This window comes from Acipenser ruthenus, chromosome 8 (assembly GCF_902713425.1).
Source record: "Acipenser ruthenus chromosome 8, fAciRut3.2 maternal haplotype, whole genome shotgun sequence".
In the NCBI taxonomy this organism is placed as follows: Eukaryota; Metazoa; Chordata; class Actinopteri; order Acipenseriformes; family Acipenseridae; genus Acipenser; species Acipenser ruthenus.
Window position 1 is genome coordinate 54,453,061 of NC_081196.1, and position 26,604 is coordinate 54,479,664.

General features: G+C 35.8%; 1 protein-coding gene and 1 long non-coding RNA gene across 2 annotated transcripts; one reads left to right on the top strand and one right to left on the bottom strand.

Annotated features, from left to right (window-relative positions):
- Positions 1 to 1,480: 1,480 nt before the first annotated feature.
- LOC117406975 (integral membrane protein GPR180-like) lies at positions 1,481 to 16,345 on the bottom strand. The gene is made up of 9 exons (XM_034011471.2): positions 16,014 to 16,345; positions 11,794 to 11,949; positions 9,854 to 10,051; positions 9,322 to 9,502; positions 8,800 to 8,849; positions 8,125 to 8,282; positions 4,766 to 4,957; positions 2,731 to 2,808; positions 1,481 to 2,434 (listed from the first exon to the last, which is right to left on the bottom strand). Exons 1-9 carry the CDS (start codon positions 16,150 to 16,152, stop codon positions 2,276 to 2,278), a joined length of 1,311 nt encoding a protein of 436 aa, XP_033867362.2. The 5' UTR covers positions 16,153 to 16,345; the 3' UTR covers positions 1,481 to 2,275.
- On the top strand, positions 16,345 to 24,679 carry LOC131737801 (uncharacterized). Its single transcript, XR_009329421.1, has 3 exons — positions 16,345 to 16,443; positions 17,956 to 18,022; positions 21,927 to 24,679. It is a non-coding gene; the product is annotated as an uncharacterized LOC131737801 (long non-coding RNA).
- The last annotated feature ends 1,925 nt before the right edge of the window (positions 24,680 to 26,604 follow it).

Consider the following 26,604-nt stretch of genomic DNA (forward strand, 5'->3'; position numbering starts at 1 on the left):
ATTTTTTTGTGAAGAATCAACAACAAGTGGGACACAATCATGAAGTGGAACGAAATTTATTGGATATTTCAAACTTTTTTAACAAATAAAAAACTGAAAAATTGGGCGTGCAAAATTATTCAGCCCCTTTACTTTCAGTGCAGCAAACTCTCTCCAGAAGTTCAGTGAGGATCTCTGAATGATCCAATGTTGACCTAAATGACTAATGATGATAAATAGAATCCACCTGTGTGTAATCAAGTCTCCGTAGAAATGCACCTGCACTGTGATAGTCTCAGAGGTCCGTTTAAAGCGCAGAGAGCATCATGAAGAACAAGGAACACACCAGGCAGGTCCGAGATACTGTTGTGGAGAAGTTTAAAGCCGGATTTGGATACAAAAAGATTTCCCAAGCTTTAAACATCCCAAGGAGCACTGTGCAAGCGATAATATTGAAATGGAAGGAGTATCAGACCACTGCAAATCTACCAAGACCTGGCCGTCCCTCTAAACTTTCAGCTCATACAAGGAGAAGACTGATCAGAGATGCAGCCAAGAGGCCCATGATCACTCTGGATGAACTGCAGAGATCTACAGCTGAGGTGGGAGACTCTGTCCATAGGACAACAATCAGTCGTATACTGCACAAATCTGGCCTTTATGGAAGAGTGGCAAGAAGAAAGCCATTTCTTAAAGATATCCATAAAAAGTGTCGTTTACAGTTTGCCACAAGCCACCTGGGAGACACACCAAACATGTGGAAGAAGGTGCTCTGGTCAGATGAAACCAAAATCGAACTTTTTGGCAACAATGCAAAACGTTATGTTTGGCGTAAAAGCAACACAGCTCATCACCCTGAACACACCATCCCCACTGTCAAACATGGTGGTGGCAGCATCATGGTTTGGGCCTGCTTTTCTTCAGCAGGGACAGGGAAGATGGTTAAAATTGATGGGAAGATGGATGGAGCCAAATACAGGACCATTCTGGAAGAAAACCTGATGGAGTCTGCAAAAGACCTGAGACTGGGACGGAGATTTGTCTTCCAACAAGACAATGATCCAAAACATAAAGCAAAATCTACAATGGAATGGTTCACAAATAAACATATCCAGGTGTTAGAATGGCCAAGTCAAAGTCCAGACCTGAATCCAATCGAGAATCTGTGGAAAGAACTGAAAACTGCTGTTCACAAATGCTCTCCATCCAACCTCACTGAGCTCGAGCTGTTTTGCAAGGAGGAATGGGCAAAAATTTCAGTCTCTCGATGTGCAAAACTGATAGAGACATACCCCAAGCGACTTACAGCTGTAATCGCAGCAAAAGGTGGCGCTACAAAGTATTAACTTAAGGGGGCTGAATAATTTTGCACGCCCAATTTTTCAGTTTTTTATTTGTTAAAAAAGTTTGAAATATCCAATAAATTTCGTTCCACTTCATGATTGTGTCCCACTTGTTGTTGATTCTTCACAAAAAATTACAGTTTCATATCTTTATGTTTGAAGCCTGAAATGTGGCAAAAGGTCGCAAAGTTCAAGGGGGCCGAATACTTTCGCAAGGCACTGTATATGTGAAATAATGTATAATGTGATATCTGTATAATGTGAAATAATGTATAATGTGATATCTTGTAACAATTGTAAGTCGCCCTGGATAAGGGCGTCTGCTAAGAATTAAATAATAATAATAATAATAATAATAATAATAATAATAATAATAATAATATCATTTCTATGAGCCAGTGTAGTGAGTGCTACAACCATGTAATTTACTGAACATTTGTCTGGCTGTCATAATGGCTAAGAGGGGTGCTTCAAGGAATTAAGTGTTTAACAGCATTGTGTAAGGTAGGATATCTAATAATATAGGCAAATAATACTTTAAACTTAAATTTACACAGAAAGAAAACATTTAAATTAAAATATTATAATATCTTTTTGGACCCCACTGTGTATTTGATAGACACCTTTGAACATGTGGAATATTTAAGGTCAGTAAAACTATGATCTTATGAAATGAATTACAACGTATAGAATTGTGTTCTATACCAGTCCATAACTAGGGACTCCGAGCGATCCTTGATTTAAAAAAAAAAAAAAAAAAAAAGATTTTGTGTGCATTTGGTTTTTGAAGCTGATCTGGTATTACAAGCTCAGTTGACCACATGGTCTGTTTCCACTTTCACATTGTGCAAAAGCAGTGGTCACCAACCTCAATTAACACGGCTACGTGAATGGAGTGCTCCTCTCTATAAGCTATTGGTCACTGTTGCATGTTCAACACTTGTTGTTTACTGTTATGAGTAATATCGACTTTTGTGCCCGCTGGACATGGTTAGTGGCAGCGTAACAGATGACAGTGATGAAACCTCCCAGTAGAGACTGCGAGAAAGAAAGAGTCTGTATAGTACTACCACAGATATAGATTGGCAAAGGATAACAGCAATGGTAATGATCTGTAAACAGAAAAACGAAAAGCATATTACCAAACAATACTGCAATACTCAGTATACAATCCAACATTTCTCAAGGAAGAAGCACAATTTTTCTAACTTTTTTTTAAAAAATTTTTTTACATAAAATATTTTTTTAACATCATAAACAAACACAATTTGCAGTGGTTATTGCAATTAAAATTTTTAAAAAAATGTAAAAAGACAAAAAGTTTACTTTGAATCCTGATGTTTGGCGTAAGTTTTGGTCCCCTTTTACAATTCAACATTTTTATAGCACATCATAATGTTAACCCTACCTTTTCCCTCTGGTACTCATTGAACACAACAGAAAGAGCCACAACTGTTGGGTGGCACAAGAACCACAAAAAGCAACCCTAAAACATGAAACAAGCCATTCAGAGATGTCAGTACAATTACAACAAAGACATAATGCGCATGCATCTCTCTTTGTATTTGCTGTATTAAATAGTCAGTACTTTTTTTTTTCCCCTAAATATTGCATTGTGATGCAGCACCTGTTTTTATATTGCAAAAGAGTTAGCCAATACGATTTAGCAAAGGAGCTGTGGCTTGCTTCTAGAATCAATGTGTGATCTATACTGTATTTACTTGTGGTGTGCAGATGCTCAAGTTTTCCAAGGAATTCCCTTTCAGAGCAAATATTAGTGGTTTTAATAGATAAGGATAATTCTATTCAATCGCACTACCAGAAGACATGTTGTTACAGATTAGTACTTAGTTATGTGTAGATTGCAAATTATGGGTAAAGCATGTTTTTAACATGTTCTGTTTTAATGAATACCTGTCAACTTAAAACATGTCAAAGGGAATTCATAGTATCTGCACACCCCTCGTATTTACATCATGGGCCACAAATATAAACAAACCAATAATCCCTATTGTTTTATAAATATTGAGGTATTATTGATCAGATGTACTCCGTCGTGTGCAAATAACCTCTTATCCAATTCATCTGTGTGATTCATTCAAAGTCATTTAGGAAAACATGTACTTGAAACCCTTAAAATCACTAAAACACGTCCAAAGATAAAATACACATTCATTTGCAAAGCATCTTTTAGATGTGGCCTCCTGTTGCTATACTATATTACCTGGAGTCTGAGTATAATGCACTGGTGTTTATATACACACACACACACACCGGTACATTATCTTTATTACAACTAGCATAGTAGCTTAAAGGTTAAACAAGATAAAATGATCTATAACAAGGGCAAGGTCCAGAACAAACTCTAAACTAATACAGAGCTGTCATTGTTATTATTAATGTTTTTATCAACTCAAGGTACAATTAAATACAGAGTACAGCCCTTTTATATGGCAGTTTTATACATGTTTATTTCTCATATTGAGACTGCCTGCTTTACATATATTGTGTACTATAAAAGGTAAAATACAGTTCTAGATTAATTTTAAATAAATAATGAGGACATGTGCCATGTGCTTTAATAAATTGGAAATATATAAACAATAATATAAAAAAACAGCATACAGTGCCAGGTGAAAAAAAAAATGTTACTGTAATAATTCTCAAAAAAAATATTAAAATGATGTACCGCATGAACAGTGTTTAACAAGATCAACAAGTGGATGGAAACAATCCATCTGAATGATTAGCAAGGACTCAAAAAATAACTTTATCTCTTCAGAACAGCACATCAATGTGAACATGTGTATACTACCGAAACACTAACAGTAGTAAAGTAAGGAAAACATCAAACCTATAAAATACACAAATAAGTTCAATGATTCTGCTAAATTTAGTTTTGTTTTTATTGTTAGAAATCTTTAAAGACACTACTTTGTATGCTGAAATGAAAACAACAAATCTGGTCTGCACACTGAACCAAGCAAGTTACATTGTGTGGACAACTTTGCCATCATGTGGTCCTTCTTGTATTTCAATATCATGCAGTTTTACATCCAACTGGGGTTACCACATGACTTCATGTACACTAGAGCGGTTTGGGAAAGGCTTTTCAACTCACGCCCCTAATGCATTCTGGTTAGTGTAGTTCTGCTGTGAAAGGTCCTGAGACAGGTAAAACTGTCCTAGTGTACATGAAGTCATATGGTAACCCTCCATACAGTACAGCAGCAGTGTGTCATTAATGTAATGTGCATTCACAATTCCACTCTTAAATATGGTGGCCCAAATTGTATTGACATTATTACAGCGACGCTAACTAAAATACCAAAAGGTTTTTTTTTATCTCTGTAAAGCAATATATTCCTATGTGTCTTGTATCTGTCTCATACAACAACAAAAAGCTGTAGCAGTAATAGCAGTGGTAATATAATAAAACATACCTTTGCAAAGCTTAAGTAGAAGTCCCTCTTAAGTACACTTCTCTCAACATTGATGATTCTGTAAAGGCTAGAAGCCAACAACATGGAGAGGCTCACCCTTAAACCAATTAGCAGCAATCCTGCCATACTGCGGTGAGCATGGTAACCGTGGTGATCGGTATCTTCAAACTGCTCCCAAAGTAATAGAATACCCTGCAAATAAAAAAGGGGATACTTTTACATTACTTTCAATCACATGTATTCAATCCTTTAAAGTACAGTAGCCACCATATGAATTTAATTGCAAATCAAATTCTTGGTCAATGGTAGTATTTCTAGGGAACTGCATCAACCTTTTGGTTCTGCCTGATTTCACTCTGATGACAGATACTCGTGGATCAGACAAAGCAATCCTGAAACTGAATGCATAAAAATGCTACACCTTTGAAAGTCTTGAATACTTCTACAGCCAGTTCCTAGTACAAACATACCCCTGTCCATGCCTGTTGAAATCATCATCCAAATAAGATGCAAAATACCTGGATGCAGCTAACTGTGTGTGGAAAGGATAGGATTACTTAGCAGTTTCAGCAACCAAATGTTTACCATCTCATTTGCCTGAGAGATTGAAAAGGGATATACAAATGTATCATGTTGATTACAGTCTGGAATTAAAACGGACACTGCACCCATATATATTTAAATGTATCCATCTGGCAGTAAAATTAATAATCTGTCCTGTATTTTCCTGTATTTACAAAATTAAGAATTAAACAATACATTATGATCAGTGTTTGCTCCAGGACTTACAGACTGAGGCTCAATGTGGCCCCCTCTCAAAATTTTAGGGGGCCATTTTCTTCAGTGAGGGGGTCAATATGTTTGATTCAGACCCAACCACCATTTCTTATTTTTGTTTGTTTTTAAATATGCCAGCAGTTTACTGACCTTTTGTTTCTGAATAAAAAATAAAACTCTAAAGCTGTAGATACAACCAAGGTGTCTACAATACTCACTGTCCCTTTACGGGACAATATTGGGAAATGTGTCACAGTGATGCTGGTGTATCACTGAGTAGAGGATATTAATTGTACCAAATCACATTAGAACAGGGGTTTGCAATCTTTTTAAGCTGCGTACCCCTTTCCAAAAAATGTAGTCCACTGAGATAGTCATAAAATGAAAACAGAAAAAAGGTCTACAATAACATGATACAACAAAACGCACAAGCCTTGCAGTGTGTGATGGATACAATTATAAAGGTTACAGTATTATAAAAGAAAAAATATATATTATATTTACGTTTGGCTAAAAATAGGCCCTCAGACAGATTTCTAGTTGTTGGAAACATCATTTTATTGTAAATATTAATTAATTAAAATCAACGAAGCCTCCGTGCTAGCCTCAAATCACTCGGAAATAACATTGGACTATTCCATGATAGCAAATGGCAATCATGTATTTTTATTGATAATAAAATTACAGAAAAGGCAAAGAAAAGTTCACTTTCCACGCATCTCTACAGCTGACCTCATTACAAAAACATATTATTGGCATTTTTAAATTCTCGGTGATTAAAACGTATAGTACTGATGCTAATTAAAAAACAATAATAAAACGCTTACCTAGTATGTGATGGATGTCCCTGCTTGTTACCACACAAATCACTGATAATGGCAGGGAAATTGGAGAGAGCTTCAGTCGCAAGACATTTTTTGGCGTTTTTAATCTCTAACGGTATTTCATCTTGATCGCCCTTTGCTAGTAATGTTCTAGTACTGAGCCAACAATCCATATTTTTTCACTGGATTGAAAACTAAAAACTCTTAACTCTCACACCAGACGTAACGCATGGCAATACTGGACCGCAATACTTTGGTTTCTGATTGGCCATACATTCTGTATTTTGAAATGTAATACTTAAGTTACAATAAACTTTAATCAGGTCATTGAAAAAAATAAATATCGATTTGCAGGCACGAACGCACACAGGAAATAAAATGAGTTAAAGACTAGACTTTTAGTTTTTTAAAATACGTATTTTTTTTTTATCCCAGACAGACCAACTGTTTATATGACATTTAAACAACAGGGCTTATTTAAAACGTACATATTTGATATGTAAATTTGTCGTGTGTGCACTGAACGCTGTTACAGCACAGCAGTCTGGTGTTAGCGATTACGCTGATTACATGATAAAAGTTTGCAATAATACATTGGCAAGTGGTACTAAATCAAATGTGTTGTCTGCCATTTCAGAATTTTTCTCGTGTACCCCAGTTTGAAAACTGCTAGAAGAAACCACATTACTGTACAGTTTAATAGTAGTCGTATTTAAATCCCATTGTCCTGACTGGTAAATTCTTACCTTCCAGCTTCCCCTTTATTTTGACAATTTCCATATAAAAATAACTTTTTTTGTTTACATTTTTCATTCTTAGCCCCCAAGTAAATATTTTGGACAGTTTTCAAAATAATTGTTGCTTTATTTTTACAACACACGTTGGTGTTGTTGATATGATAAACCCGTATATCTGCTTCAGGTACTGGATTTAATTTTTTTCAAGGTTAAACGATGGCCCGTGTTACACAGAACACTAAAAATATACAATATATTTGGTTTCGTTTTGTGGATTTGCTATATTTTTTAACTTTTTTTTAATACTGCACATAATAATATGGTTTTGAAAATGCTACTTACCAAAACCGTGACTGCACGTGAACTGTATTTACATAATAATTTCCTTTATTCCGATTCCAGTGGTGTTTTCTCAGTGCAAGATGTATAATCACATACACTGTATATATTACCGTAGGCTACTTTTTTTTTTAGTCAGTGATGCGGTTTTCGTTTCGCAAATCTACTGCAAACAGTATTTTTAAGCACAAATATAGTAGCCTGCATTTCAAAAGTCAATGCCGAAGCTGATTATTTATTCTTCCAGAAGTAATGGTGGGGTTTAACAGGAATACTATTTGCGCCGGCCACGATGTTAACAAGCCTGATGTTGTCACCCAGACTGTACTGTGAAACTGACTGTAACCAGGGAGGGTGTGTGAGCGCATTCTACCGAACTGGAGAATAAAAACACGGGAGTTTAATTATGAAAACGCAAGTGTAAACAAACAAGTAAAAAAGATTAGCCTGTCGTCAGACATTTCATGGTAATCCAAAATGCATTAATTTACCGCGTGTTGGTATTGCGTCTGGTCTGGGAAGGGGGACACACGGGCGCGTTAAGAGAATTTCAGCGGGACATTTTTTATTTCAGGGGGGAATAGGCGCAATGGTGCGGCCTAACGCGAACACTGCATCATGTTAGCATTCAAATGTCTATGTGTGGTATGGACTGGCATATGTTACATCCTAGCAGCTTTACCTGAGTGATTACAGCTGCCAAAGCAATTCCTGTAGATGTTGGAGTGGAGTCCCACTGCAGGGGCTTGCTCTGGGATTTGCGATTTTTACCCAGAGTCCAGCCCATGCATAAGCTCAGCAGCATGTACAGCATCTGAATCTGGGAAACCATGTCAAAAACTAGGAGTAGAAAAGAGGGGGCAGAACATCAGGGGCAGTTTTTCACAACAACATGTTTTGCTGATTCTATTTCATATTTAGTTTAAAGCATTATTAAGCTTCCTGTAAATATGTAGATGACTTTCTTTTTACTTATGTAACTTGCAATGTATTTATTTTTAAGTTGAAATAAATTCAGAAATGCACATCTCTGGTTTTTGTTGCTAACATCGCAAAGCTCTTATTGTCTAGAAGACCTTCAAATGCATTATAAGATGCCTGTTGTGCATCCATTTAACCTTTTCTTTTTTGCATATACATTAACCTTATATTGTGTAAATTACAAATATGTAATGTATGTATTTTAATATATCATACAGGGACTGTATTATGTGTGTTCCAATTTCCATTTAAACAGTAGTATTGTAGTTATGGCATATCATGCCCCCCTCGTCCACTGAAAGCTTTCCTACAAACTCCCTTATAGTGCATTCTCTTCCAAGCAGACTTTGGGCAAATAAAAATACATTTAACTTACATTCGGCAAAACTACCCATAATAGGAATCCCAATACCATCCTTTGCATATCTGTAAAAAAAATGATAAACTATATTATTACAAAAGTGCCAGGATTATATAGACAAGTACATTAGTAATAATAATAAAAAAAAGTATTCCTTATCAATGATGTCTTAATTGAATATATGAACAGTTTTCATTTCCTAACATGCTTTTCCCTCAAAGTTGGGCCCATTTACCTTGATTTTTAAAGGCGATGCCCAGTTTGTCTTAAATATGTGCATTAAAAAATGTAAAAGTTAATTTTAAGGCAGAACAATGCCTTAGTGAATAACCATATTTTGTCAAAATATTAAGACACAACTAGCACTTAATATAACATTGAAACAGACACACTGGAGGAGAAACATAAATGCTCTGTGATTCAGGCCAATTCTGAACATGTTTATTTGTATTCTGTATCTGTCAAATTCATTCAACATTCTAGCATGCCAGGTTGCTTGGGTTTTGTCTGCACACTGCTAAACAGGAAATACTCTACCTTGACAAGTGGATGTAATTAAATAATGCTGCACCGGCCTGCAGCAGCAATGCAGTAGACAAAACTTTTAAAACTGTGTGCATTGGGCCACCTTTTTGCATAGTCTGCCATAGTGGTTGAGCATATATACAGGTAGCTACAAAGTAGGCCAATAAGAGCAGAAAATAGAAGCCTTGTAAGCCTGTAAAAAGAAAATAGACATTTCTGTAAGTTACATTACTAAGGTAAAAAAAAAGAACATATCAATGAGACTTACTCCAAACATACATAACAATTCTATTACATAAAACGTTCCATTTGTTTTTTCCCCTTTCTCAATTCTTGTTCTGATCTTCCATATAAAAAGGTACTGTATATGTGAAATGGCATGTTAAGGTGTTAATGCTGCATGGATTTAAACATTTATATAAGTACTGTATATAGTAAGTAGTGTTTGAAATGGCATAAAAATAGTCAGTTACAAAATTCTACAAGACATGCCAACTGTTTCCTTCAGCTTTCAACAAACTGATACTGAATTTAATTTCCATACCAGTTTCTTCTGCACTAAAGTGATCCAGTGGATTCCCTGCCGCATCAGGGTTGAACATCATGATCTCAAATTGAATTGCATCTGAAGCAATGATATCACCTTCTTCACAGGTATGCTGGTCCACATAACTAACATACCATGTCTGAGGGAAATGGAGCTCAGGTATTGTCTGGTTGTTCTCTTCTTGGTTCAAAGCAACTTTCGGACAAAAAAAAAAAAAAAAGAAAAGAAATGGAAAGAGAAAAAATTGAAATCTTTTTGATATTGCAATAAATATTGAACTGTCGTCTGCAATCTGTACATCAATCCAATGACTGCTGTGCATCCCATTTACCATGGAGCCCACGTGTTGCCATTTTGTAATGTACACAAAGGGGGTCCACTGTTAAAGTGTGCCACAAGAGCAGACATGTATTGGGACAGATATGGGCAAAGAAGTGAGTTGGGGCCGCAATATGAACACACCTAAAACAAAATACAAAAGTGCAAATGTGCCACCAGGCGCTGAAGGGTGTGTTGACACAGGCAGGTTCGCTCACATTTTCCACTTGTATTGATGTGGGGATCTCAAAGATTTCTTCTGTTATTTTAGTTACTGAGCTTCAGAGGTACAACAACCAGCTGCATAGTCCCGCAGGGACAGCACAGTGTGTGTCATCTGGTTGTTGAGATGAAGCTAGATGGGACACAGATAACCAGCAACATCAAGATGGTTACGAAATCCACCTACTGGTTATAATGGTCAGACCATATCATCCAGGCTAGGCTGTCTGCTATCTTGGACAGGGTAACATGGTGAGTTACCACATGTTATTTTCCTTCATAGTATAAAGGTCACCACATGTCTGCAAAGTATTGTTAATTTCGGGCAAAAGCAAAAAATAGCCCTTATTGCAAGAGCCTTTATCACAGTTGTCATGTTTCCTAAAGAGCTTTAGTGGGTGTGCTTTAAAAAACATTACACACCCAGCACCCAACACAATGCAGCGTAAGGCATATTCATTATGTTATTTAGCAAAGTGATGAATTTTGCCATCAACATGGTAATAAGTAGATCATTTCACAAATTAAGCATCACCTTGATCAATAACACGCCTTTGAAATGCTATTAAAAGGGAGCTTTTTTATTTCTTGTACATCAAAGACTGAAAGGCTTTCTCTTTATCTGACGCTCCCCTTTCATTCTCAGTTCCAGTCTATTGAACAACGCCTTTTCCTGTGTGGTCGGGGGAAAGGGCTCTTGACGAGACTGTGGATTATTGTTTCAGAAACAAAAGAAGACAACACTGCTGCATATTCTATTCTGGTGCAATTAGCAGCTAAAAAATTAACAACACTTGAATTACACTGATCCAGTGTTCAACAGCTCATTTCAGAATCAAAAGGTACAAGCAAATTAATGTTAACAATAAACTGCGTGGATGAGCTGGCAAAATGCTTATAACAAAGCAATGAAATTAGAAAAAAAACACGGTAAAAACCAGTTACAGGAAGGCACATATAAGAGACCCCTTCCCCGTCTGTACAAAGGTTTCTTTACAATAGTTGATACACTTTTTTTTACAGTAAAGAACCTCTTGAATATATATATTTTTAATAATAGAGATTGATAATACTATTTAATTCAGTTTTGCAGAGTTCTATTCCGTTTTGGGTTTCATTTATTTCATTTTGCATTTATGTTGCTTAAACAGCCTTTTAAGAATAACAAATACTTGTGAATTCTTATAAATGTCCACATGTATTACAAAAAGCATGTGCATTACGATTGAATTATGACATATTCTAACAATAGAGATACAGAAGAACTCCCTTTAGCCGAGTTCTACTGAGGAGTGTATCTCAACATGATCTTAACTTCCCTTGTACAACTGTTATGGCTTGGACATAAGAAACTTTTACTTGACTGCTAAAATCTTGTATATAAAGTAAATTCATACTTGTCAGCTCAGCTTTTGAAAGATGTTCTAAACAGCTGAGATTTTCGGATTCATGTAGGTTTAGCCATGTATGCTCACGGAAGAGGATCAGTGTGGCTTCCTTCTCAACAGCTGCTTGGATGTCTTCAAGTCTGCAGTGTAATAATGCATTCTTCCCTGGAGATAAAAATAAATAAAGATTGTCATACTATTTAACTGGTTCCCCTCAATAATAACTTGCATTGAAATTGTACGTGGTTTGACTGTGCTACTGTACACATCTTTTTTTTTTATGAACAATGAGATGTCTACTGTATAAGACAGTACATAGAATCTGATACACAAGTTAATATTCAAATACCAAGGTTGTTTGTTTGTAATAGGGGTTGGACAAAAAATTAGGAACAACTACTGTAACAAGATTAATGGACTATAGGGTGACCATGGCCATCTAGGATGATTTGTCATGACATGTCTGCAAGGTTAATATAATATGGAAGAATACATAAGCATTACTGATTTCAGTTTCTAATTCAGGTACAGCTAAACAAAGAAAAAACATAACTGGCAGACAAAAATTGATTTTTTAAAACAACCTTGAGTGACACATTGAGCAACATGTTCAAGTTTTGTCAACCTTTTAAAATTATGTTGACAAGCTAATGAAAAGGAACGTGCAATTTCCATATTTTTCTGCCTTCAAAATAAATCTTATACATGGGAGAAAAGTTAACAGCAAACCTTGAAATGACAAAACCCAAGTTTTTGTATTTCTTTACATTTCTAATACTATGTAGAAATAATTATAAAGTTTTACAATCACAGATACCTTCAAATTATTAATAAATTGTATCATTTTTTTTTATTCAAGAAAACATTATATATATATATATATATATATATATATATATATATATATTTGATTCAAATACAGGCTCCCTTGAGAAAGATATGTACAATATATCGAAACATTGGGCAGCTGGCTCTTTGAGCTAATATAAATATATATATATATATATATATATATATATATATATATATATATATATATACACACTGTATATACACAATTACAGGAAGATAGAGACAAAGTTACAAGCTAAATTATAACACAATTATATATATATATATATATATATATATATATATATATATATATATATATATATAATTGTGTTATAATTTAGCTTGTATATATATATCATGTTGAGATATATATATATATATATATATAAGAAACAGTAATACTACAAAAGAAGAAAAAATAAATCAACAAAAAAACCTAGGGGTGTAAATTAAAAATCTTATTATAATATTTTATTGTAATCAGACTTTCAGTTTTTTGTTTGTTTTAAAAGAATCTAAATACTATTTAAATTATTCTAAGAAGACTGCATTTGGGAATAGAATATGAAAACTTACATTTGTGTATGAAACTTGGCAAGATTTACAATGAATTTAAGACCCTTGTTAGAATTATTTTTATAAAAGCAAATGATCTCTTTAGCTGTTAAGGTAATGTGAAGACCTGTTCCATCATAGATATGCATAAATTGTAACATCATAAATGGTGCTGACTCGCTAGGTCATTGTAGTATGACTCAATCACCAATAATGAAGTTGACCCTGTTGCCATAGTAACCAAATGCACGGTGCTGATAAATGCATGAATTCACAGTGTGAAATACTGTAAGGAAAATAAATGCCTATTTTTTCACGGTAAATTGAAAGAAGCTGAAAGCAACTTATATTTTTTGCTTACGAAATCAGCTCTCGATTCGCAAATGCTACAGTACACATTCCAAACACACACTCATTTTTCACGGTTCCCAAAACATTTTTAAGTCGGAAAACTGTCTATAGACGGAACACTCCCAACCACTGTATTTCCCATGTAAACCATTTTAAATGTTTGAAGCAGACAAAAAATAAATGTACTTACATATATCTGCAGTGAATGCACTTTAAAAAGTCAAACAGGCAGCTTCGCCAAACCAGCGAGAACACAGTATTACATAAGCAATTATTAAATACAATGAAAGTCAGTCCATTACTTACCATTGCCTAGTTAGTATCGTCTCGTCTCTGCTCCACCTTACACAGGATAAAGCGTCGGGGCTTGCAGTTATATAGTCATGACACTCCAAAAAATCGCACATATCTCTTCAAAGGACAGCAATTTGAAGCTATTTGTCAGCATTCGGCCAGTTGTCTTAATCCTGTTCACTCAAGCCCTTCTACTAAACTAAACTCTTAAGTGTGTGCAGATTTGTTTTGCCATGTTGACCGCCGCACTACTACTAACTTACTTTGAAAATACACATTAAAATAGATGTCTGGAACTTTTCAAAAGACTTTCAACAGATCCGCATCAACTGCCTCGCAAGCTGTCAATCCAACATGGCTTGCACATGATTCGTTGTGTGAGAGGAAGATCAGACCCAAATAATGCATCAAATACTACTTTGATTTGATTGGCTAAAGCCTGCATCATTTACATAGAATAGCCTATTTTTATCTAAACGTAAACACCCGCCTTCGGGGCGCACAGTTGACGTTAATTATTATTATTTGTTTATAAACGTACTTAAATTTGGCTCGCATAGGCGCAGATTTAGGTGGGCCTGTGTGCAAACTGGGTGGGCCGTGGCTACGCCACTGCTCCCTGGGTACATACTGTGGATAAAGATCATAGTAATTTCCACATCAGGGTTCACATAGGTCTCCCGATAAGTCCTTATGCATGTGTGACAGGATAGCGTCCCTGCCCAAGCTGTTGCCGACAGGAAGAGAGACTCAGAGACTGCATGAAGCACTGTTGCGCACATTTATTAAACAAAATACAGGCACAAATAAACAGGTACAAGGGCCAAAACAAAACGTTTACACAAATGCACACAAAAACCTTTTGTCAAGCTGGGCATTGCCCTGCCCTGCCTTGCCTTGCCTTGCCTTGCCTTGCCTTGCCCTGCCCTGCCCTGCCCTGCCCTGCCCTGCCCTGCCCTGCCCTGCCCTGCCCTGCCCTGCCCTGCCCTGCCCTGCCCTGCCCTGATCAAAAACTCAGGAGACAAAGCATGTCTCCTTTCTTATATACATGTGGCCACTCCCCAATTAGCACCAATTACCTAATTGGGGAATGGCCACACCTGTGATTGCTAGCAGGGATAGATTTAACCCCATCCCTGCCAAACTTACATTCCCCCACAAATTACTTAAAGGGCAGGGCTGCTCCACAGCATGGCATTTCTTGCATTTATTTACAGACTAGTTACTTAGTAAATACACGTGTACGTGCACATTATTAAAATATGATTATGCACAGTTACAATGTACTTAATATGTACAATGTACTTGTAAATATTTTTGCACAATACATGTAATCACACATTTCTATCAGAAAAGGTTTAGGGTTAGGGTTATATCCTTCAAAAAGATGTACACATGAAGTACACTGTAACTATGGATAATAACACTGTACATGTATTTACTAAGTAACTACTATATATATACATTTGATGTAAAGTGTTAGCGGAACGTCAATAAGACTTCAATTGCACAGCAGTTTAAAGCCAGTTTTACTATGATATGGGCATTAGGTACACTTCTAAAGTTGAGGCATGACTAATGAGTCTTACACTCGTTTGAATCATATCATCCCTGTTCTGCAACGGAAGCTTTCCAAACACGTGCTCGTGTTTTTAATGCGCAAACTGTACACAAAATTTTTTCTGGTCTGGTCAGAGGGCTAAGCACTGCTTAGAGAATGACTGAATACTATTGAACAGCTACAAATTCAATAATATCAGAAATCTGGAAAATAAGATCCACCTGACTGAACTCGAAAGCTGGTTTTAGAAGACACTTAAAAAACAAACAAACAAACAAACAAACAATTAAATAAACAAATAGAAATAAAATATACATTGATTAATCAATTCCAAGTAATGGTGGCGATTCTACTATCTTTCACCAGATGACAGAGACTAAGGATAACTTACATAGCCTGCTATAGTAATGTTCAATCAATGTCCATACAAATAACATGTACTGACATCAAGAAAAACATTGCCGGACAGATTTCAATTCGTAGGAGTTATATTCAAGGAGAGATTTTATTTTCCAGCATATCTCAGCATTTCTCGTTTTATGTATTTATTTATTACATGTTATAATGAAGTATAATTTCTGAGATTATTTTCCATTAATGAAACCAGTATTTGTATTTCTAATACTGTACGTACCGTGATATAGAAATTTTCCAATGTACTGTCCTCTTGTATTTCTTGCTGCAACGCTGCTGAAAACTCCTGCTATGGTTTTCCCGATTGCAGATGGTACTAGATTTATACAAACTAATATGTGCAGGAATAGAAGATGCATTTTTTTAAACAGTTGCAATAAAAATATTGCTATACATTAATTATTGCAATGAATGGAGCCTGCCTACTACACTTCAATGCATCCCGTTTCCTTTACACAGTGTTTGATTGACGTGAGGATTCTCTAATTCCCTTGCCCCTTCCTCTACCTGAATGGACAAATAGCCAATTACAATAGAAGAGGCGGGGATTATTCCAGCTGCGGTTCGTTGTCAACATGAGAGAGCCAACACAGCGGTCTTACTACGTGTCAGCATTGCCGTAAAAAAGGTTTGGACTGACAATAAATACCGTAAGCGCTTTCCAAAAAAAAAAAAGTTATCTTAGTCTAACAAAGCAATTTATCCAATATCTATTGTTATTTTCAATTGCAGACAACAATAGCTAAAAAGTACGAGTGTTAATAATAATAGTAATAATATATATATTTTAAAAAAAAAAGCTATTTACGACATGCCGTAATTGGATTTGTGTTGTGGATGTGTAAGAAAGTGTCTGGTGCTGTAGTTCTTTTTCCCTGAAGCAAGAACTATTTGAATTTAGCAAAGACATCCTCGTGATCGGTGGAGCAGGGTTTATGTACTTATACATTTATGAATACGTTATTGATTAATATGTGGGACGTTTGCTAGTTTAGTTTTAAGAAGAAAACCTGTAGGCTGCCTCACCGTACCGGTAGCACTGTCAGTATGTACCTTTTCCAAAAGGTAGTCTGTAGTGTTAAGTACTGGTTTAGACGCGTTTAACAATACTGTCACATACACATCACCCATATACGCACAGTCAGTTTGATTTGTCGACGCAGTTCGTTGTTTGTGCGAAGAATGTCCAATCCAGCTTTTAATATCACAAATGGATATAGCACTTTAAAATGTGACCGTGACACACAGACAGCGCCCTAGGCTATATAGCCACATATTCTCTTGCTAACAATTACCTGTAGTTTCTTGTGTCTAGGTATGTTTAGAACTAAATGTTGACATAAGTGTAAGTAGTTTGCTTACAGGCACCGACTATATCCCTAGTAGGAGATAATACATAATAAGTTAAACACCAGATACATGGGGAGATTATGATGTAGTACTGTGTGTTTATTTTATTGTTATAGTAATATAAAATAGCTTCCAACCAAGTAGTACGATTAGTAATAGCGTCCTAAATATTACAAGAACAAAAGAAGATGTCATATTATAAGAAGTGGACTACTGAGTGAGAAAATAATCTGCTATGGCCTCATTTCAAGTTTCATGATTGTTCTGTGTTGATGACCAATGTACAACCTGATCGAGGGTAGTAAAGTATGTTGGGGCTTTTTTCTTTAACCTATAGGTCTGGCCATGTCAAATCAGCAAATCCAAGACACATTTGAACATTTCCTGGGTTACCATATTGGAATGAGAAAATAACAGGGTTGGTCAAGGAGTACATCAAGCTAAAATATCCAAAATCAGAGTTAAATAATGATGCCTTGACATAAATGATCCAAAAACAGATGAAAGATAGTTTTGGATAGTATATATTTTCCGGGTACTGTAAGTGGTGAATATACATTCTTACTCACTCTACTTGTTTATACAGTGTTTTGGAGTTATTAGGTATTCTTCTTTTCATGTACAACTGCATATTTCAGCCACAGTGTAGTGGAGTTAATTTCAGCTAAGTTTTGATGAGTTCTACATTTCAGCTTTTAGTTGATTTTTTTCTGGATTCTGAAAACATGAAAGAAAACATGATGCCATCTTTATAGGAGATTTTTGTAGGAGTTACAGTACTCATTACTTTGATACTTTTGGTTAATTTCCAGTGCTTCTCATGTGGTTGCATCCCTTGTTGAAAAATATCCAGACGGTCTCATCATAAATCTAGATAAGGTAAGAGTCCTGCACCATCTCGTCATCTGCCACTTTGTATCCTTTTGTTGTGACGACAGTACACTGGTTTGTGCTCACCAATACAAAGACTATTATTATTATTATTATTATTATTATTATTATTATTATTATTATTATTATTATTATTATTTATTTCTTAGCAGATGCCCTTATCCAGGGCGACTTACAATCGTAAGCAAATACATTTCAAGTGTTACAATACAAGTAATACAATAAGAGCAAGAAATACAATAACTTTTGTTCAAGCAAAGTACAAGTGTGACAAACCACAATTCAATAATACAGCAGATAATAGTGATAGTTACATCAGGATATGATTAAATAGTGATAGTTACATCAGGATGTGATTAAATACAAAGTACTACAGGTTAAACACTTGGCAGATTACAGTATTCTGAAGTACAGGATTAAATGCAGTAAAATAGGGGGCAGATAAGAGCAAAATAAAGCACATTTACATGAAGGGTGATAGTGTTCCAGGATACAAACAGAGGAGTTCTACAGGTGCTCTTTGAAGAGGTGAGTCTTGAGGAGGCGCCGGAATGTGGTCAGGGACTGGGCAGTCCTGACATCTGTAGGAAGGTCATTCCACCACTGCGAAGCAAGGGTGGAGAAGGAGCGGGCTCTCATTATACATATGTCTTACTAATATAAAGACACTTCATATGAAGCCTACACTATGGGTGTCTGACAGCAGCACCGGAAGAGCAGCTCCAGAGCTCAAATGGAAACACTTTGTCATAGACTTTCATTTAAAAAAGTAATTGCAGCAATAATAAGAAAAGGAAGAATTTGAAGATACTCTAAGGTTCTACTTTGAGGGCTATAGCTAATGACAATACTGGAAAGATTTACAGGCAATTCCAGCGTTATGGATGTGACATTCACACACAAAATGTAACTTTGTTGTCATACACAAGGGGTCCTTTTAATGAATTAAAGAAACATTATAGACTATTTAGATAAGGTGCTTTTTAAACTGTGCCCTGTTAAAATCCCATGGTTGAAAGTATCACAGCTTTTGTTGTTGTTGTTGCCGAAAGAAACTCACATTATACGTATGTGACAGAAATGGACAAGCATTGCTGGGTCACTTTACATGTTCTCAAAAGTCTGTGATTTGTGAGACCTGCACCCAAAGCATGTAATGTAATTTTGTAAGAAAGACTTGGCAGCTCCCCAAAATCATAATTAATATATCAAAAAATTAATTACAATCTTGTTTAAAAAAAAACTAAAAAAAACATTTAAACGTAAACCTTGCGTGCAGTATACCCGTGTTTTAGCACATTGCCACTAACATTGTCAATTCAACTAGCGGCACTGCACAGTGCTGGACATTTTACTTAGGAGCGTTAACATGGACAGAAAAATGTAAGGTCAGCAGATGAAAGAAAACACTTTAATACCCATTAAAATGAGCAACACGTTTTTTTGGTACTGTGATCTATTTATATGGTCTCATGACATAAGAACATAAGAAAGTTTACAAACGAGAGGAGGCCATTCAGCCCATCTTGCTCGTTTGGTTGTTAGTAGCTTATTGATCCCAGAATCTCATCAAGCAGCTTCTTGAAGGATCCCAGGGTGTCAGCTTCAACAACATTATTGGGGAGTTGGTTCCAGACCCTCACAATTCTCTGTGTAAAAAAGTGCCTTCTATTTTCTGTTCTGAATTCCCCTTTATCTAATCTTTATTTGTGACCCCTGGTCCTTGTTTCTTTTTTCAGGTCGAAAAAGTCCCCTGGGTCGACATTGTTCAATACCCTTTAGAATTTTGAATGCTTGAAACAGATCACCGCATAGTCTTCTTTATTCGAGACTGAACAGATTCAATTCTTTGAGCCTGTCTGTATAAGACATGCCTTTTAAACCCTGGATAATTCTGGTCACTCTTCTTTCCACTCTTTCTAGAGCAGCAATATCCTTTTTGTAACGAGGTGACCAGAACTGAACATAATATTCTAGATGAGGTCTTACTAATGCATTATAAAGTTTTAACATTACTTCCCTTGATTTAAATTCAACACTTTTCACAATATATCTGAGCATCTTGTTGGCCTTTTTTATAGCTTCCCCACATTGTCTAGATGAAGACATTTCTGAGTCAACATAAACTCCTAGGTCTTTTTCATAGATTCCTTCTTCAATTTCAGTATCTTCCATATGATATTTATAATGCACATTTGTATTGCCTGCATGCAGTACCTTACACTTTTCTCTATTAAATGTCATTTGCCATGTGTCTGCCCAGTTCTGAATGCTGTCTAGATCATTTTGAATGACCTTTGCTGCTGCAACAGTGTTTGCCACTCCTCCTATTGTTGTGTCGTCTGTAAATTTAACAAGTTTGCTTACTATACCAGAATCTAAGTCATTAATGTAGATTAGGAATAGCAGAGGACCTAATACTGATCCCTGTGGTACACCACTGGTTACCTCGCTCCATTTTGAGGTTTCTCCTCTAATCAGTACTTTCTGTTTTCTAGATGTTAACCACTCCCTAATCCATGTGCATGCATTTCCTTGAATCCCTACTGCGTTCAGTTTGAGAATTAATCTTTTATGCAGGACTTTGTCAAAAGCTTTCTGGAAATCTAAATAAACCATGTCATATGCTTTTCAATTATCCATTGTCGATGTTGCATCCTCAAAAAAATCAAGCAGGTTAGTTAGACACGTTCTCCCTTTCCTAAAACCATGCTGACTGTCTCCCAGGATACTGTTACCATATAGGTAACTTTCCATTTTGGATCTTATTATAGTTTCCATAAGTTTACATATAATAGAAGTCAGGCTTATTGGTCTGTAACCTGGTTCGGTTTTGTCTCCCTTTTTGTGGATCGGTGTTATGTTTGCAATGTGCTATGGTGCCCTTTAGTGATTACAATTCATATTTTGCTTGTGCATGATAAGGCATGTGATTTTTTCCCCAATCTCATCAAACTTACTACCAGTCATGTCCATAACGCTAATTTGGGCACTTACTATTAAGAAAGGGTCAACATTTTTATTCCATAACATAGATTTTAAGAAGTTAGCTTTTCAGTTGAAAGTTGAAAAAAATATATAATGTAGTATACAAATATATATATATAATATATAGAACACCATTACATCATGTAAGAATAAATCATGGATTTGAATGTAAACAATAACAAGTAGTTGTCATGCTGTCAAAAACCTATAAATACCTCCAATGTTTTGATTCAAACACAGGCTCCCTTGAGAAAGATATGTACAACATCGAAACGTTGGGCAGCTGGCTCTTTGAGCTAATATATATATAAACTTTACCAGGAAAATGTTACGCCTGTGACATCTGTTTTTTTTTTAAACACCATTATTTTGAATCATTGTAAAACATGTTACTTTATTCCAAGAAATAATAATATTAGTAACTTGGTATTACATACCCATAGAGTCAAAATGTGACATATTTACAAATGTGTAACTATATCATTTATCCTACCACTGATAACTAAAATATATGGAAGTCAGACTTCTGAAAATGTTGCTTTTTTTAACAGTAACTTTAAATGGCTGTAAAGGCACAACAAAAATAATACCGCATGCATAAATATACACCCTTTAGTGAAAATAGACAAAGATATGTTTTTGATAAATGCAACTTTTATTTGTCATGGCCACAGTCACTTTATCATAGAATTACCCTTGTGGAATTATAGCCTAAAGATGTTCTACTTGTCATGTGAAATTCCATCTCACAAAACCGCAGTATTTGCATCTTAACCATAAAGGATGTTTTCATTTGAAATTATTGTATATGGCTAAACTGCTGATGCTGTAATGTAAGAATCTATTCATGGTCATGTGAAGTGATGTTTTAAGATATAAAAGCCAATTATATTTTTCTCCACAGCCAAAGACAAGCAATACAGAGAGACATGGGAGGTGGAGTTGAAACGCCGGCACAGGCGCGCAGGATTTATTAATACAAACAGAAAAGAAAGTAAAGATGGTCATGTGACGTTACCAGCCATGGTAACGCACAGAGGACACATACAGCAAGCTGTACAAAAGGCAAAATAAAACGCAGTACAAAAACTACAAATAAAAAGTGCCCCAGAGGGCGAGCGCTAGCCTTAAAATGAGGCGTCCCGCTCCAGGAACTGGCTACACTACGGAACCCTCGCTATACATCACATGAGATCACTATCCCCTAACTAACCTACTCATGAGCCGGTATTCATACAACGACTCGTGCTGCTTCATACGGCCTTGGCTGGGCATTGCCTTCACAAGCACCGCTTGCACTCTCAGGGTTGCATAGCTGTCATTCCTGCAGAACGGACCCTCTCCTCTCGAGTATATTTTCTTAATGTTATTAAGAAAATAAATATATGAATTAGCCCATAAACTGTTTAACATTATTACAAGGTATATATGGAAAAAGCCACCAATCACATTACTTTTATAAAGAGGTGTTTGTTAGGTTTGTTTTTCTTTTTTTAATGGAAATATACAGGTTAGCATTACATTATAATAACTGTAATGTTAATTTGAACTATTGTACAAAAATGTGGTCTTATTTAGTCCTGCTTTTAACAATATGAATAATATTATAGTCCTAGAAGTTGCTATTGCGTTCACAGTCTCCTCCCACTAGTACTAGGCTGTTAAAGTTTGTTTTCTGTAAATCTTCCTTTCTTAGCTTCTTTCCAAGGAAACAGAACAGGTCTGTTTTGTGATAGAAGTGCACAGTGACACAGCAACAAGGAAGGTGATCATTTCTGTTCTGCTCCAAAGAGGGAGCTTCATTTTATTGTGAAAGGAACTATTGCACAACCCATTAGAAGAAACCTACAAGTTCACTTGAAGTGTTGATTAAAGGAACATTTGAGATACTGACTTCATATTTTCAATGTAATAAATACCTAAAGTTGAGGTCATGTGACACGTTTCTGGGGTATAGAGAAAGAAAAAACGATTTGTAATGCTGGTTTTACAGTTGGTAGTTTAGTGTATCACTTACACATTGTTTTAACCACTACCAAATCAATAATACAGATTGATTTCACATAACTGTGTTAGTTGATATTTACAAAGTATTACTTCAGAGATGCCATTCCCTATATACTCCAGGGATGCTTTATTTTTGTTCACAAAAAAAAAAACACATTTAGTTCAGGGCATGGTTGGAATTGATTTAAACGAGACATAAATACCACTGTTTTAGATCAGGTTTGTTTTATTTTTTTGTTTGTCTTTTACATTTTCACTGGAGCAAAACATTTGCAATACACGGGTATATACTACGTTTCTGAAGTGTAATTTGAACCTGAAATGAATAATTCAGTTTGGCTGTTATCCAAGCTAATAGCTATATGTGTTTCATATGTTGATTTACAGTAAACCTCTTTAAGTAATATATAATTTCCCCACATGGTGATATTTGTGATTCATACTTTGTTAAGCTTATGTTTGAAACTGAGAAGATAGACATTGTTCTACATTTTGCAGCTCAAACATACGTAGGTGACTATCACAAGTAATGCAGAGAGTGTGATGAGGGAAAAGTACAGCCTTGGGATGCTTAGGAAGTGCAGGCTCTAGTTTTTCTGGAGTCATGCATCTGAAATTAGAAAGTTTATGCCTGAATTTCTGACGATTTGAAGCAAATGGACATGAACCGCGGGTAAGGTACACTTAACTCACACAGTCAAAAACACAAAATTCTACAAAATTTCTCATCCTTGACATTCATTATATTAATATAAAGAAAAAAACTTATTTACAAAAATACTGTAAAACACAATACAGCTGCACCATACATACACAATACAGCTGCACCATACATACACAATACAGCTGCACCATACATACACAATACAGCTGCACCATACATACAACTACGGCTCTCGTTGCACTTGTGCAGCTTCTTTTTTTAAGCACCCAAAACAAAAAACAACTCTAGAAACAACAACTATTCTTAAAGGGGCTATCGTTGGCAAATTCTATTTTTAAAATCTTCTTTTTTCCCCTTCAACAGAACTAATGGAACTTTATTAAGTCGATATAATCAGTAAGATTTGTGGATTATAAAGAAATTCCTAAATATATTTACAGAATATAGCGATACAAGATACAGCTGTACCGTTGGTGTATTAATTTTTGAACACCATTTGTTTGCGCATCTTTTGGAAAACTGAGTTAATTAATAACAATAATTAATAACAACTGTCTTTCATTGCGTGTGACGTCAGTAGCACGGCTCGGCTCTGCAGTGGAACAACAACCCAGGGTATGGCCCTGGCACGGCTCGGTTGTACAGTGGAAAAGAGGCCTGCTCTTCAGTTCTAGTAGCCTGCCATAGGGATATGTAAGACAAGGTAGCTTGGCCAAAGTGTCTTTGTATCCTTTGGTTTTGATGGCAATACAATATAGGGTACATATTAGGGTTGTACCTGAAACACGTATTTTCCGAGTAATTACCTTTAAGAAATGTTAAGTTCTTAGGTATTGTTAATTCCTCAACACAAAACAATGCGGTCCCTCGGTTTCCTCATTTACACAATTGTTGTATATCAATCACAATCTCACAGTTTTATTTAATACAGAACCTGATATGATTAAACTAACTCGAACTCATTGATATTTTATAAGTGATTATTTGTCTTGCCTTTCTTTTATCCTTTTGATATGAATAAAAACAAAATTTCACTTTCCTTAATTTTCTTAGAAATGTGTCATCTGTGCAGTGAATTGTGGGATTGTAGTTCTGGGCAAGGTGTTCTCTCTGATTAAACTTGACAAACGCATACATATCCCAGGGTTAAGTTTATCGTGACGAATCAGTTGCACTTGATAGTTTTCAAAATATTTTCATTGTCAGTTTATGGGCTCAGTATGGCAATATATATATATATATATATATATATACAGACGTGCTCAAATTTGTTGGTACCCCTCCACAAAAAACGAAGAATGCACCATTTTCTCTGAAATAACTTGAAACTGACAAAAGTAATTGGCATCCACCATTGTTTATTCCATATTTAATAGAAATCAGACTTTGCTTTTGATTTTTTATTCAACATAATATTGTAAATAATAAAACAAATGAAAATGGCATGGACAAAAATGATGGGACCGCTAACCTAATATTTTGTTGCACAACCTTTAGAGGCAATCACTGCAATCAAACGTTTTCTGTAGCTCTCAATGAGACTTCTGCACCTGTTAACAGGTAGTTTGGCCCACTCTTCCTGAGCAAACTGCTCCAGCTGTCTCAGGTTTGATGGGTGCCTTCTCCAGACTGCAAGTTTCAGCTCTTTCCATAGATGTTCGATAGGATTCAGATCAGGACTCATAGAAGGCCACTTCAGAATAGTCCAATGTTTTGTTCTTATCCATTCTTGGGTGCTTTTAGCTGTGTGTTTTGGGTCATTATCCTGTTGGAGGACCCATGACCTACGACTGAGACAGAGCTTTCTGACACTGGGCAGTACGTTTCGCTCCAGAATGCCTTGATAGTCTTGAGATTTCATTGTGCCCTGCACAGATTCAAGGCACCCTGTGCCAGGCGCAGCAAAGCAGCCCCAAAACATAACCGAGCCTCCTCCATGTTTCACTGTAGGTATGGTGTTCTTTTCTTTGAAAGCTTCATTTTTTCGTCTGTGAACATAGAGTTGATGTGACTTGCTAAAAAGCTCCAGTTTTGACTCATCTCCCAGAAGGATTGTGGCTTGTCAATATGCATTTTAGCAAATTCCAGTCTGGCTTTTTTATGTTTTTCTTTCAAAAGTGGAGTCCTCCTGGGTCTTCTTCCATGGAGCTCAAAAAGCGACGGATGGTGCGATCAGAAACTGACGTACCTTCACCTTGGAGTTCAGCTTGTATCTCTTTGGCAGTTATCCTTCTGTTCAATCTGGGGTCGATTTTCCTCTTGCGGCCGCACCCAGGGAGGTTGGCTACAGTTCCATGGACCTTAAACTTCTTAATAATATTTGCAACTGTTGTCACAGGAACATCAAGCTACTTGAAGATGGTCTTGTAGCCTTTACCTTTACCATGCTTGTCTATTATTTTCTTTCTGATCTCCTCAGACAACTCTCTCCTTTGCTTTGTCTGGTCCATGTTCAGTGTGGTGCACACAATGATACCAAACAGCACAGTGACTACTTTTCTCCATTTAAATAGGCTGAATGACTGATTACAAGATTGGAGACATGTGTGATACTAATTAAAGAAACTAATTAGTTTGAAGTATCATTATAAGCCAATTATTTATTATCTTTTCTAAGGGGTACCAACAAATGTGTCCAGGCCATTTTAGAATATCTTTGTAGAATAAGCAATAATTCATCTCTTTTCACAGCTTCTTTGCTTTATTCTATGACATACCAAAGGCATGCAAGTATACATGATAAAATAGCTTTTAATTTCATCACTTTTCAGGAGGAATGAACCATTATTTCAATGAGCTGTAAGGGTACCGACAAATTTGAGCACGTCTGTATATCTATATATATATATATATATATATATATATATATATATATATATAATATATGTCTGCGCCCTGGATGAGAGGAAAA